We start from the raw sequence: 15,076 nt of genomic DNA, 5'->3' as shown, positions 1-15,076 counted from the left end.
AATTTTAGACTATATTATGTTTCGTATTTCTATTCACTCAATATCTTGTCTTTCATATTCTCCAGAATCCCAGTGAAGGCAATCACACTTGCACGTGTACTCTGGGCTTCTATGGACCAAACTGTGAGACGCTGGCTAATATCTGTTCAGAGAACCCATGCAAAAATGGCGGCTCATGCGTTCATGATCCTGGAGGATTTGTTTGCGCTTGTCCTAATGGGTTCTCAGGTGTTCACTGTGAGAAGAAATCTACCACTAAATGCAATTCTGGTTTCTGCCTCAATAGTAAGTTGTTTTTTTAATTTTTCAGTTTGTGTGTGGTATAGTTTCAACACACGATATTCGTTTGAGTGTTCTTGTGAGCTTATCTCTGTGCAATTGATTTGAGGATGACGTTTTTACTTAATTACTGTATTAAAACACATTTATTACAGAGTAGGAAAAAAATTCACGTGTTTCACTAGTAGTTATCATACAGAAGTGATAACATTTTCTGCATGCATTTGTATGAACAGTCTGAGTGTCCAGCTTGCTTTACCTTGCCAGATTGTTTCTTCTTTTCTTCCTTATTTCTGATTCAACTGAATTTACGAGCCTAATTCTTGGGCATATGAGATATATTTTGTACTACTTTTAAGCTCTTGCTACCTTTTCCTCTTATACAGTAGATACCACTTATTAATATTATCACTTGTGTATTGTTATCATTTTAGCTAAATACTGAGCCCACCAATAAATATAATATGGAGAAAAAAATTGTTTATACAGTCCATGCCGCTTAATGTGATCACAGACAGGGCTCTGGGTGTCTGATAATAAACAAATGATAACTATATTCAAAAAGTCCTGTTCGCAAGTATGGTGACCATACAACCTGTTTGGTTGAACGGGATGTATGGTAAATGGGTATTGCTGAAGCAGGGAAACCGTTTTTCTTTCCCACGTAATTGGTTGCAAAAAATGTTCAATCAACAACTTTTTTTTTCAATCTAAATGGGACACCTTTTTTTTTCACCCTTTAAGCTAAAATTTTACATTTTTGTTAATCAGCCATTGTGAGGTGTTAGAATGAAACTGTCAAATGTATATCACAAATTACCTTTTTTACCTTATTTTTTTTACGTACACAATGCGTTTCATACTCGTAGATCCCTTTAAAGTCTCTCAGGAAAATAAATTTGAATCTGGTCAACTGAAAGGAACTGATCAAGAACTGAAGGAAAGCGCTTCCTTTTTCGTTCACTATAGGAAGGCCATTGCAAAAGCAGCTCCACACATACATGTAACACATCAAATACTGCAGACTGATTACTACATTAAGTAACACCTTCTAGATTCCTGCGTAGTCTTGCAGCCTGATAATGATAACTTGCAGGAAAGAAATTAAGTTTGGTTAAACTTTAGCTTCAGAATGCAGAAATTTTTTTTTTCGATGAAAAGAAATTTGATAGCATTACCCAAAGTTCCGATAACTATAAACTAATTTTTCTCATGTAATGGTATTGGTCCATTCTGTTCCTTGGAAAAGTGATAACAATACTGAATGATCATATTATTCGTGATTCTAATGAGTGGCATCAACTGTAGTTATTTTTTTCCTAGAAAGTTTTTTTCCCTTTTGTATATGGTGAAGCAAAGGTTGAGCCAGACTAGTTTTGTCCCTATGGAGTTATCATTATCAATCTGCTAGACTATATAGGATGATGGAGGGCTCCCTTATTGACAAAAATTTTCGTGCCCAGTGCACAACAGGGCCGTAATAGCTGCTATGTGATCCATGCGTGTGTATTGCTTCTTTTGTAATATCTTTCTTACAGTGAAGGCATATGTAAAATAAAAAAAAAACCTCATCAATTCATAGTCCATTTCTTTCAACTGACCATTCACAGTTCCTCGGTCAAAAGACTTCCACAAGAGAATCTATCGAATTTTGTACTGTACATTGTGAAAAGTATCATAATTTGGGATATACATTAGATTTACAACATAAGTCTTTGCAATTTCTGAATTTAAAAAAAAGGATTTTAGCCAAAGGAATTAAAAATCCTGTTTTAGAACAATTGGAAAAAAATTCACAATTTAACATTTTGAAACCTGTTATGTTGGAAAGAAATGCCAGTTGTCTCGTTTCCATACATCCCATTCAACCAGACAGGACATATGGGTTATAATACTTACAACTAGGATTTTTTTGGCTATAGTTATTAATTGGTTATTGTTATCAGAAACCCAGAGTCAAGGTGTGATCATATTAAGCTGCATACACTGTTGACACTAACATTCACTGTTGATTACAATATTATCAAATCAAATGTTTGGATTGATTCACACCTTTGGAAAAAAAAACATTTATACATTATCTTTTGCAATATTTGCATTGTGAAAACAAGCTTTTGCAGCCATCATTTAATGAACAATTCATTACTTTTGATATGCAGGGTGGGCAAAAAGTCCGTAGAAACTTTAAAAATTCATAAAAACTGGAAAAATAACCGAAATAAAAACAGTTTGCAGGGTTAGTGGCATTGCTAGGTCACTGAATGTTTTTTAAGATGGAAAAAAACTCAAAAACAGCCGATAGGTGGCGCTGACGTACACAAGTCAAAGAAAAGATACGCAAATAACAAACACAATGCCTCCAAATCATTTTTAAGAGCGGTATGTGCTCCACATGACCAAGGCCGTAGCGAGGGGGGGGGGATTTAGAGGCCTGGTTCCCCCTCCCCCCCGGAATGTGATAAAATGACTGAAAAAAGGGGGAAAAAGATGGCCTTCTTTAGATAGATAAAATGGAAATCTATTGTTCTATCATTTTGGTCACCTGCCCCAAACGAAATTTCTGGCTACTGCCTGCACATGACCACCACCACCACAGGGAATAACACATTGCAGGTGAGTCACATGGTGCATGCTGGAATGTGCAATGCTGCATGTGCATGAACCACATATTGTGAACCTAACGTGAAGTTTGTTACTGTGTAATGCTAGTCAGGGCCATAACTAGGGGGGAGCAGGCGGGTCTTGTGCCCCCTTGAGCACGGGCACCGTATCTGAGGGGGGCCAATTTTATACTGAAATCTCTCCTTCAACATTGCAAGGGGGCGTCAAAATATGCGCTTGCCCCGGGTGACTAAGCATCAAGTTGCTGCCCTTATGCTAGTTATGTGTAATGTAGTTCACCTACCACCAATTTTTCTGACTATTCGTGAAGTGTAATGATTGAAGATTTGTACAGTTGTAGGCCCGTTGCTCTTTGTAGCGAGACTTTTTGATGGGGCAGATTGGATTGCGCGTATCACGCTTCGAAGTTGGGAGCCACAGAAAACCAACTTCAGCCGCCGACCACCACTGTGGCGGCAGTGGGGTTCAAACCTAGGTCACGATGTGGGTCAATCACTATGGCCACTGGCTATGAAAGACTGTTGGGTACACACACATATATTTCTGCTCAGGTCAGAAAAAATTGTAATGTTTTCTAATATCTCGAAAGTAATGATTTAGCACTGATATTATCTGATATCACACATATGCTCATTGCAACACTTTTTCCTCCCTTCATTTTCAGATGCTGAATGCATTGATAAGCCATCTGGACCTCACTGTGAATGTGCTGCAGGATTCTTCGGCACACGGTGTGAAACGCCCACAGCTTGTGAAAGTGGTAAAAATTGCTCTGGTCACTTAGTCATCAACAACCCGTGCAGCTCTTTCCCGTGCTTGAATGGTGGCCTTTGCAGGTTAGAGGAACTAATGGCATTCGTCTGCATTTGCCCGAGAGGGTACGAAGGAAAAATGTGCGAAACAATCTCACAGGCAGAGCACCACTCGTTTAAAAGTGTGCCTATCGCAGAACAAATTAACAATTTTTCTACTGCCATATCAAATATTTCCCACCAAGTGTCTGAAGAACCAGGGGACGATAGTTCAAATAGTCGCATGGCTGTCATTCTATCATGTACTTTTATCGCTTCGACTGTGTTCATTACATGTGCCATATGTTTGGCTGTGAAATTCTGCAGACGCCGCCAGGAGCCAAAACGCTTCGAAGAAGCCAGGGAAGATGAAATCAAGCAGAACGAAAGAAACATTTTGCGAATGAATAATAAATGTGTGGTGTCACAAAACAAAATTGTGAACACTTTGGATCACAAAGTGAATAACAGTGATCCGGTGAATCCGAAAGCTGTGAATACACAGATGCCGGGCAGCCAAAAGAAACTACCTGAAAAGAACTTGTTGTATGTTCAAAGGACATTAGAAAGGAGAGAGAAGAACAGCAGCTCAGGAAACAGGTGAGAGTCTGAGACGATTTTTGATTTTTTTCCCCCCTCAACACAATGTATGAATACTTTTTTCTGGATATTATGCCAAGGTGAACTCTGAAAGAAAAGTCTACTATTCTCTGCCGGGAATCGTACCCAGTCCTCTTGCAATCCAGGCAAGTGTGCTATCCATATACACCACAGGAGACGACTATTCCCTTCTTACTTGCGCTCTGAAGTAGAGGCATACAAGCGAGCTCCACCCCTTAACTTCAGCAAATGGCCCCCAGGTGGTGGCAGTAACAAGATTTAGATGGGTTTTTTCTTCTCAGCCCAATTGTATAAATGCCATAATATCCAGGAAAAAGTCTTTTCCTTTATTTAAGATTAAGAGTCTGTCTATCTGAACATACCAATTTTTTTGGAAATACAGTGCAACCTGTATGAAAGGGAGCATCAACAAACTGAAATAATATCCCATTTTAAAATATTTTGGTTTTGTAATAGTCCACATCAATGTGGCAATCATTGAACAGACTATCTTTTGATTACATTCAAGATACGTTTACATCTCATCAGGGCCTTCTTAAAAACATCATGGGTCCCTGGCCCAAGTGATTTTTCTGAGGCCCTATTTGGCAAATTCTCAAATTTCAACCCATTCTCATTTGTGTGAGGCCCCTGGGGCTCTGCCCGGGTTGGCCCATGTGTTAAGATGGCACTACATCTCATACAGTTTCTGACTTAGGTCTTGGTAATTAAGTTCGTATTTCTGTTATTTAATGACTGTTTTACTCAGTATTTGTATATTAATCTTATTACAGTGGCTGCTTCCAAACTTCTCCTTCGAATCCAAATAACAGTGGAGCGGCTGTTTTTGTGATTCAGGATCATGTTCAGCAGTTATCGCAGAAGATCGACGACTGTTACCACCAATTGAGGCCACCATCAATGCAAGTTGACGAAGGCATTTTCGCCACAGAAGTTTAAAAAAAAAAACGATGTGCTTCGGTAGATTTTTTTTCTATTTATTTGTTCTGTACAGCAAGTCCAAGTGCCTTGTGTAAAATAATTTTATATTTGTACAAAAGAAAAAAAAGAGAGCTTTTTCTATATCGGGGGAACATAATTTTTTTTTAAATGCTTTTAATTTGTGACTGATAGTTAGTTGATACTCGTGCTCTCAAGAGAGAGGGATTTAAAAAAAAAATATGTGTAAATTTATATATATAAGAAAAAACTAGTATCTGTTAAACATGAAATGTTAGAAAATATTTTTTGTTGGTTTTTTTTCAACTTTTTTTCTTTAAATTCCTTCTGCATAGAGTCTTTGGGATGAAATCTAGAACATACTAAACTAGTACAACGGCTAAAAGCTGTTTGTGTTATATGCATTCAAATACAGTGCAAGGAAGAAAAAAAAAGTTTTCTTAATATTTGTTTTTCGTTAGCAAGAAAAAAATGTGATGTTCGTTAATTTTCAGCATTTTATAATTGAGCAAACTGTACACTTGTTCGAAATGGGATTTTCTGTAGCAATGGAAATTAGCGTACTTAAATTTGTTAATGAAAAAATCATTTGCATTCTCAATTTATCTTGGAAAATGCAAGTCTTCAAAATATATCAGCTTACTTAAACAACAGCGATCCCTCTATCTCAAATTATCCTTTCCTTGCCCTTTTTGGATTCATTTAAAATCCTTGTTACACCAAACTTTTCAAATACGATGTGTAATTTAACAATGAAGTCTCTACACCGAGACCAGTCGAGCCAACAACATTGATAATTCAGTCATTAATTCACCCATATGTGTGTATGCCAGTTCCTCACTTCAATCCACAAGACAGATGGCATCTCCTGAACATTAACCATGCACAACACCAGTTATACACAACACTAAAGTTTTATAATTTGCAATCTAATCTGTCCCCCTTCCCCCCTTCATGGTACATACTAGTTAAATGTGCCTACAACAGTGTTACCACTTCTGTTGAGGTTGATGGCTTTTTTGCTAATAGTCAGGCATTAATATTCATCTCTGCAGGACAACAATCATTGTATGTCTTGTTAAAACAGTAGAGACTCAATAATTCAAGGTGCTGGAATTCCACCTCAAAATCATTGTTTTATGCCAATAATGAGTTTGGTTTCATTTTTTCTGTGGACTCCAAGGCCAAGACAGTAGTGGGGGGGGGGGGGAGTCTGGTACCTCCCTGAAAAGTTAAAAAATAGCTGATTTTTATGGGATAATAATTAAATCTATAGTCCTGCCAATTTGGTTCTCCCCTTCCCCCAACAGAAATTTCTGGGTACGGCTCTGCCTTAGGCCAAATAGTAAATTTATACTGTGAAAATAAAAGGGAAAATATAACATTTGTATATCAAGTTCCCTTTCCTCCAGGGCTGAAGCCTGTCAGCTTTTCTTATAAAAAGGACATAGGTTCTTGAATGTCGTGTAATGAATTGGGCCATTGAATTAAGGGCAAACCAGGTTAGAGCATATATAATCACACACACACACACTCTTGAAATGTTATTTTATATTACTTTTCGGATAATCCAGGTTTTCAATAATCTGAGGCGGTCTCCATCCCATTTGCCTGGGATTATCGAGACTCTACTATAATACAGGGTTTAGCAAGAAATAAGTTCCCCTTATTTGGAGAGCTCTGGAGTGTGTTCTATTGCTCCAAAGAAGACAATTTGTACTACAGTTAATTGAAATGATGTGCTTTGTTATATTTAGCACGCATATTTAAATAATATAATTACACATATAAATGTTTAATATGTAACACTAAAACTGTTCAATATGCCCCCCCCCCCTTTTGAACAATACCTCTAAACCATGTTTTCCACAAGTGAACTTAGTGAGTCTGCCAAAATATCCAGAACATGATGTTGAATGCTGTCCTGTGCGATTAGAGCATATTGTTCAAAATGAAGGGGGATATATCAAGCAGTATTAGTGCTACATATTAAACATTTATGTGCGTAAGCATATTCAATATATATTGCGCTGTCTCTCTCGCCCGGGGTCATCTTAAGGGCATCATGGGCCCTGGGCCAAGTGATTTTTCTGAGGCTTTACCAGACAAATTTTCAAAAATTTCAACCAGATCTCAATTTTGTGATTCCCCTTTTCTCTTGAGGTCCCTGGGCCGTGCTCGGGTGGGCCCATGCCTTAAGACGGCACTGCTGTCACCACCTGTTGACAGATTTTTGCACTTTTTTTTTAAATTTGATGAATGATAATCGCATCATCTGAATTATCTGTAGCATTTCTATCTCATTTGGAGCAATAGATGCACTCCACAGCTCTCCAAAGTGGGGGAACTTATTTCTCGCTATAACCCTGCATTCAAACATTTTCTCCCCGTTGAGAAACATTGACTAGACATCTTTGGCTATCCCGAAACATTCTTTGGATTCCTTCCTGCCCCCCTTACACCTGTAATACTCAAAATATCGAGACCACTACTACTACTTAACCGTACATGCACCTGATACACATTCCATTACGGAATTTCTAACGAATTGGTACATGCTGGAGTGTGCATGTATTTGTTGTGAATCTGAGGTGATGCTTGTTTCTGTGTATTCTTGTTAAATATCAAGACCGTTCAACTGTAGCCCTAAGACTAATCTATATTTTATTTGATTATTTCTTATGGAAATTTTCACTTGAACATAATTTATTACCTTATTATTTCAGCCCTACACAAATACAAACTTCAGGGAAAATCGGATTAACGAGCTATTGAGGGGTTGTTTTTTTTTCTCCCCTTTGTTTTCAGTACTGTGACCGATATAATGATTACAAGTTTTGTAAATATCATAGTTATTGTTTCTTCATATTTCTTCATTGTAGCTTATCATCATCATAATATATTTATTGGCAAAAGAAGAGTATCTCCCCCCCCCCCCCGCCCTCCCCGCTACTTAAGAACACAAAATGTTTGATTTTAGCAACAAAACTAAATAACACAAAGAACAGAAAATAATGTATAGTGTCTTAGTGCCATGTTAAGTAATGCAAAGTCACCTTATACGAATTATTAATTTCTCTGGTTAACATATTGCCATTAACACAAAGCTTTTTTTTCTGCATCCAGATCTGTAATCATAAAATTTAGAATCTCTCGTTCGAATTTAACATTTCATTAACGTTATTTGAGAGATCATTGTCATAAGGCTAAACAATGAAACAAGGAAAGGTTTAATCTAATATAAAATATCATAGATACATGCATAAAACCCAACTCGCAGAGATGTGGAGAAATTTTCCTATCACATATCAGTCTTATGTTTCAAGTTATCCGAAAACCATTTTTTTTTGTATAGATTAAAAGAAGTAAACGTGAATGGTTATCCTGTCATATATTTTTCTTTAAAGACATACATGCTTAGGTTTCTCGATGTAAAATTTTCTCTTATTTTGTTGTTAAATAGTCTCTGGACCATCTCTGTACTACTTTTTTCGCTCTCGGAACAGCATGCAACGAAATATTGTTTTTTTTTTTACTTCTTGCTGCTGTTGGAAGGTGTTTTTTGTGTACATAAAGTATATTGTACAGTTAACTCTAGATCTCATTCATTGTGAATAGAAGCGTATTGTGTTCCTGTGATAAAGAAGAAAAATTGTCACAGTTTTTTTTTCCCCGTCGTAATTAAAGTCATTATTGTCTATTTTTGCATAATGTGTCGAGTGTCGTTTATTCGTTTTCACTGTTTGTTTGTTCGAGAATAATTTGAGGAATCGGGGAGGGGGGGGGGGGTATATACTTTTCTATTTATTGCACACAGCGTTACAAAAAACCCAATTTTTTTAACTGATTTTGGTTGTAATTGGTGCGTTGGTTTCAAATATGATAGCAGTTTTTCCTCTATGAGCTCTAATTTTTGAGATTCAGAGTAGCTAAATTATCAAATATTTTAACATTGAGTAGTTTTTTTTATGTGGGTTTGGTTTTTTTTCTCTATAGGGCTATCAATTGATTGTATAAAGCCGTATTTATTGAAATGACCTAGTGTTTATAGTTGGGAGGGTGTCGATAGATGGCAGTCAGTGTGTTAATTTTCTCTTATATTTTACTAGCAAAAATACCCAGCGCTGCCCGGGAATTCTTAGGTATTCATTCTTTTTGTCGACGAAGGCACAAAATGAAGTGTTCAATATTTATTTTGAGGATCAAACATCGATTAGAAGAATAGGCACCAATGTAGGCAAAATTTGATTGGCTACGCCACTGACCAGCGGGGCAGTCTTAAGAGCATCATGGGCCCCCGGGCCAAGTGATGTTTTTGAGGCCCTACCTGGAAAATTTTTAAAAATTTCAGCCACTTCTCTTTATTGTGAGGCCCTCTGATCTTGGGGCTTCCGGGCCATGCGTTAAGACGGCACTGCTAACCAGAGCCTTTCCTTACAGGCATTAATGTCCGGAACTTCTGAGCAATTGACGTAGTCACCTATTTTGTTAACAGCTTCACAAGTAGAGTCCGATCCTTTATTATCAGAATCATGACGGAAACACAAGCAGAATAACGGGAACTGCGTGTACTCCCATTTTTAAACAACTAATGTGCGGTGCGCATGTCACGTCTTTTAATTTGCTTATTATAAATAAGTACTGCGCCATCTACTTCGAACTATTTCTTTCACCAAATAAATTCACGTTACTTCACGTATGTTCAGGTCATTCTGACAAGTGGTTCTTTCTTTACAGAATTTTGAAATCGGGACTTTAATTATATAAATCACCCCATATATACAGGGTGTCCTGCAAGTGCTAACACGGCCTTTATCTCCTCAACCGTCCGTCGTAGAGGTATGATTCCACTTTAAAAAATGCTCAACAGACGTTCAAAAATTACCCTGCATCAGTTTTGAGAGTGAAAATACAGTGTGCAACAAAATAAAAAATTTTATACGGCCGAAATAAAAATTATATTTTACACAAATTCAATATAGAGGAGACCCCCCTCAACAAATATCTCGGTCTAGGTGGCCTGGCTCCAGAATGGTGCGGGGGGGGGGAGGGATGAAGAGCGCCGAGATGCTCGTGGGAAAAGGGAAATTTTTATTCCAACATGCAATATATGCCCTTTTTAACTTTTTTTTCCTGGATAGAGGGCACATTGTCTTTTATTTCTTTTGCACTGACCTGTTTTTCTGCCCACAGAATTTCGATATCTGTGTGGAATGACAAAAAAATAATACGACCTTTATACAATATGGGGAATTTTTTTTTCTGAGCAGCAAAAAACTCGTATGTACCCAGAAGCACTCTCTTCGGACTCTAAACGTCCACATTTTGCAAACTTATTCACCATGATAAAATGGTACCTTTCTAAGTTACATTTTTTCTGATAAAATTTTATTTTTACCCGTTTATTGGTTTTTGGACAAAAGTGTCTTGTGGAAGAATATTGAAAATTAGTACGTATATTAGCCGTCTTAAGAGTGTCATGGGCCCCCGGGCCAAGTGGTTTCTCGGAGGCCCTACTTAGTAAATCCTAGAAAATTTCAACCGGATCTCATTTTTGTGAGGTTGCCGGGTGGGCCCATGCGTTAAGAATAAGACGGCACTGGTGCTACCACAACTGAAGCATGCTGTGAATGATTGACCAGAGAGAGACTGGAGAGCCATGATCTATAGTCTACAAGAGTCAGAATCGACTCGATGGTTCCTAACAACACGGAATTATATTACATGTAAGGAACTCATCGTTGAACTGAAATTCTTGCTGCCACCTATGAAATAATAAACGCAACTGTTATAATTCTTCGATTGAATAGTGACAGGTTCTCGATTGATATACTGCATGAAAGAAAAAAAACAGTATAGCCTGATATTGATAAATATTTTTTGAGTAATAATATGAATTAAATTATCAACTTTGTCGTGAAACTTGAACAGTTGTTGGTTATTTTCTGTAAAATAAAACAAGTAAATACTTGTCCTTTTATGGCTATGTATATCCCAGAAGTATTATAAGGGCATTAATTGCAAACATTTCAGTTTGCAACTTTAAGATCTCTATTTCGTTTAGCGACGAGACTGAACTGACGGTGGACAGACAGCCAGTACCGTCTTAACGCATGGGCCCACCCGGCCACGGCCGAGGGGCCTCACAAAAATGAGATTCGTTTGAAATTTTCTAGAATTTACGAGGTAGGGCCTCGGGAAAACCAATTGACCCGGTGGCCCCATGATGCTCTTGAGACGGCCCTGTGGACAGCACTTCGGTGGGAAAATTGTTCCCCCTTTTAGGTTTTATTTTTCTAAATTTTCTCCATACGCAGATCCTGCTCGTACGGAGCTGTACAAACTAAGTATAGTTAAAAAGGGTGGTATAATATAAGACGTCCGTTACCTCCATAAAAGTACCATTTCAGTCAGTAGTGATTATGATCGAACGGATCCGACTTGAACGATAGGCTACTTTAAAAATTCGTCAGAGCTGGCGAAATTCTTGACATGGGTTGAGTGACCATACGTTCCGTATTTGACGGAACAGGCCCGGTTTTCCCTGTTTTTCTGGTTGTCCCGGCTTTCTTCCAAAAATGTCCCGGTTTCTCACTTATTTTCAACGAAGCCACCATCTTCCCAACTCAAAAATTGCATTGCGATAATTACGACTACAAATAAGAATATTTATTTTTCACGTATTTATCATATTTTTTTTAATTCACTGCAATTTGAAATAGCGCTTCATTTCCCTCGAAAGGTGACATTCTGCAATTTTAGCACGAACTGGCAACTTTGCTTACTTATGGCATCATTTTTGGCAATAATTAGCAATACCCCGTATTTTCCCGTATATAAGAAGCCCAATTTCACGTATTTTTCTCGAGCAAACAGGGCCGTCTCAAGAGAATCATTGGCCCCTGGGCGAAATGATTTTTCTCAGGCCCTACCGGGCAAATTCTCGATAATTTCAACCAGATCGTATGACCAAAGATTTCGCATTTTGTGAGGCCCCCGACCGTGCCCGGGTAGGCGCATGCGTTAAAACGGCACTGCGAGGAAATATGGGGCGAAAAACTGTCTTGCAACAATGTTTCATGGGCCTAAACAATGACTATTAGAATGTTTACTTTGGCTCTACTAATCTTACTTTGGCTCTCCGTGGTTCCCAACAATGTGCTTCAGACATGTTTATTCCTTTACAATCGTTGTGACTTCCCGACTGTCCCAATGGAGGAAATCCGGGCAGCGACAGTATGAATATAAATAAATTCGATATACTGTTTTTAAGCCAGTGTGCAAGCCTAATTTGACCATGTCCAGATGAAGCATTCGCGCGTACACAGTGTTCAAACTAGAGAGGAGCCGGCGGGTTTGGTGCGTCGGATCAACGGGGGAGGGCACAAATGTCAACTTTTAACTTTTAACCTCTCCTTTTTAACATTATGGGGGGGGGGGGGGCACAAAATTCGAGCTTGCCCGTTACTTCCTAGATACATTACATTCAAGGCCGTCTTAAGAGCATCATGGGTCCCCGGGCCAAACGATTTGTCTAAGACCATAATTAACAAATTCTCGAAAAATTCTACTTCTCGTTTTACTGAGGCCCCCCCTGACGTGCCCCGGGTGGGCCCATGCGTTAAGACGGTGCTGATTACATCACCTCCAGTATCGCTAGGAGGTAAATGGCTTGCCCGACTGATTAAGCAGCTATAGTTGCGGTTACGTGCGTACATCACTCAGCTATATAGAAACTTTCCTTATAGCTGAGTGGCGTGCATAGAGTTTCAGTTTCGGAATTGGTGCGTTAATTTATTTGACAAATTCGACCTCGTGCTGCCATCTATTGGCGCGTTTAAAAACTCAGGTTTCGATTCGTTCTAAAATATAGCAGATTGCGGGGTTTTTGTATTTCAATGTGTTTTCTTTTACTGTTTTACGTGTTTTCTTTTTAAGTTTTGACTTTATTTTTCATAGGCAGTGATAATTGGCAACTTTATTTGACAACTTTTTTTTGGTGATACCCGGTATTGAAAGAAATATGGTTAACATTCACGGGCTAGATGGAACCCATTTGGGGCCGCATTTGGCCTACTGGCTGGAGGTCGGGTACCCCTGTAAAATACTGATAGGGTTATTAGATTCAAGAACCTAGAAAGGAGGACATCTGCACGTGCATCCTCAGTAACGTCATTTTTCCCAATTTCCACAACAGATGATGCGGTTATATCCTGAATAAAAAAAAACCTGCCACAACAATTATGATTTTTCTTAACTAAAAACAGAGTCGGTGAAAAAAAATAGCAAAACCAGAAAAAGTCGGAATTTTGACGGCCATTTGCCAATGTGGGCAGGGGGGGGGGGCACAAAAACACTCATTTTTATGAAGAGAGAGACCTGTTCAGAGTGGAAAAAAAAATTTCCTCAAAAAAAAAAAAAGAGAAACAATTCTGTTAACCTGAAAAGGAAGACAAAAGCACGAATTTTCCGAAGCTTAGGCCTACATTTCCAGCGTCCTCTCGGAAGGGGGGAGGACGCTTGAAATGACATAAAAAGGACTTTTCGGGTTTTCGGAATTATTATTATTCCCGGTTTTTAAATAATTTGGTCAGAATTGTAGCACCCTAGAGACGTGAAAATTGGAAAAAAATTGACGTTATTAAAGATGCACGCACAGTAGGGTTACCAGGTCCAAAGACTGGGAAAAGACGTTGTCTACACACGCACCCTTATAACTTATGCTAATTTCCCCAATAGATGGCGCCGCTATTCCGACCAATGAGACCTTCAACAACATTGTGACCATACGTCCCGTATTTGCCAGGGCAGTCCCGATTTTTTCTGTGTTTCTGGCTGTCTCGAGTTTTTTTTCAAAAATGTCCCGGGTTTTCACCTATTTTCAACGAAGTCAACTTGACTTTTGTTCTTCAAATCAAAGATTAAAATAAAATTATCTTCCCAATTCAGAAATTGCATTACAATAGTTTCGAGTACAAATAAGAATATTTATTTCTCATATTTGTCATATTTTTTTATTCATTGCAATTTGAAGTCGAACTTCATTTCCCTGGATTAGTGACTTTTCTGTGATTTTAGCACGATTTGGCAACTTTACTTACTTTTGGCATCATTTTTTGGCGATAATTGGCAATGTCCCGTATTTTTCTTGAGAAAATATGGTCAGCTTATCCAAAACAATAATTTTTCCTAACTCTAAAACAGTACCGCTAAAAAGAAACCGAAACAAAGAATTCTGGGAATTTCGACGGCCATTGTGTGCGGGGGAAAAAAAAAAACCACACACACACACACACACACACTCATGTAAATAAATATATGTTTCGTCGTGAGAACAATATTAGTCGTAAGAACAAAATTTTCCCCAGAGGAAATTAAACATAATTCCGGAAACCTGAAAAGGAGGACAAAAAACCGAATTTTCCGAAACGTATAAGGACTCTTGAAATGACACCAAAAAGGAGGACGGCTCTAGTGCAGGTAATTCTAGTACCAACTAGGGTTCCGTGAGAGAATTTTTGCTGTTTCGCGCCGCAGTCAAAAGTGACGGAAACCTCAAAAATCCCGGGACTCTGATAACTTCAAAAAATTTCTTGTTACTGTTTCACCTGGAGAAATTTTTTATTTTTGTTGAGAACATGTACTCTGAAAAAATTTGGGATAAACGACCAGTAGAAGAGAAACAATATTTGTGTTTTTTTTGGCTGCTTTGTTTCCTTCTTCCTATTCTCACACACAAGTCCTTCAGACAACAGTCAAAGAAGACTTTCTGGGAATTGGTATTATCGAAACTCAAGACCTACATGCGGACTTTATGAGGGTCT

The 15,076-nt window shown here is 38.2% G+C and overlaps 1 protein-coding gene across 3 annotated transcripts in view; it reads left to right on the top strand.

The window, feature by feature from the left end:
- The window catches only part of LOC149075082 (uncharacterized), a 154,309-nt gene extending 145,357 nt beyond the window's left edge, over positions 1-8,952 (top strand). For 2 of the 3 annotated variants that reach the window (XM_089245641.1, XM_089245639.1), the window contains exons 10-12: positions 66-285; positions 3,566-4,292; positions 5,087-5,386. In XM_089245641.1, the coding sequence (XP_089101767.1) occupies positions 66-285; positions 3,566-4,292; positions 5,087-5,252 (1,113 nt within the window). In that variant the 3' untranslated portion in view covers positions 5,253-5,386. Of the gene's footprint in view, positions 1-65; positions 286-3,565; positions 4,293-5,086 lie in introns of all 3 variants that reach the window. The other variant, XM_089245640.1, reaches the window with a different exon arrangement.
- Positions 8,953-15,076: the final 6,124 nt, after the last annotated feature.

The sequence above is a fragment of the Pholcus phalangioides genome, unplaced genomic scaffold (genome assembly GCF_987345545.1).
Source record: "Pholcus phalangioides strain wild (caught in Gottingen) unplaced genomic scaffold, Ppha-v1.0 ptg000016l_1, whole genome shotgun sequence".
In the NCBI taxonomy this organism is placed as follows: domain Eukaryota; kingdom Metazoa; phylum Arthropoda; class Arachnida; order Araneae; family Pholcidae; genus Pholcus; species Pholcus phalangioides.
Note: the sequence above shows the minus strand (reverse complement) of the source record. Positions and strands in the feature narration are given on the sequence as shown.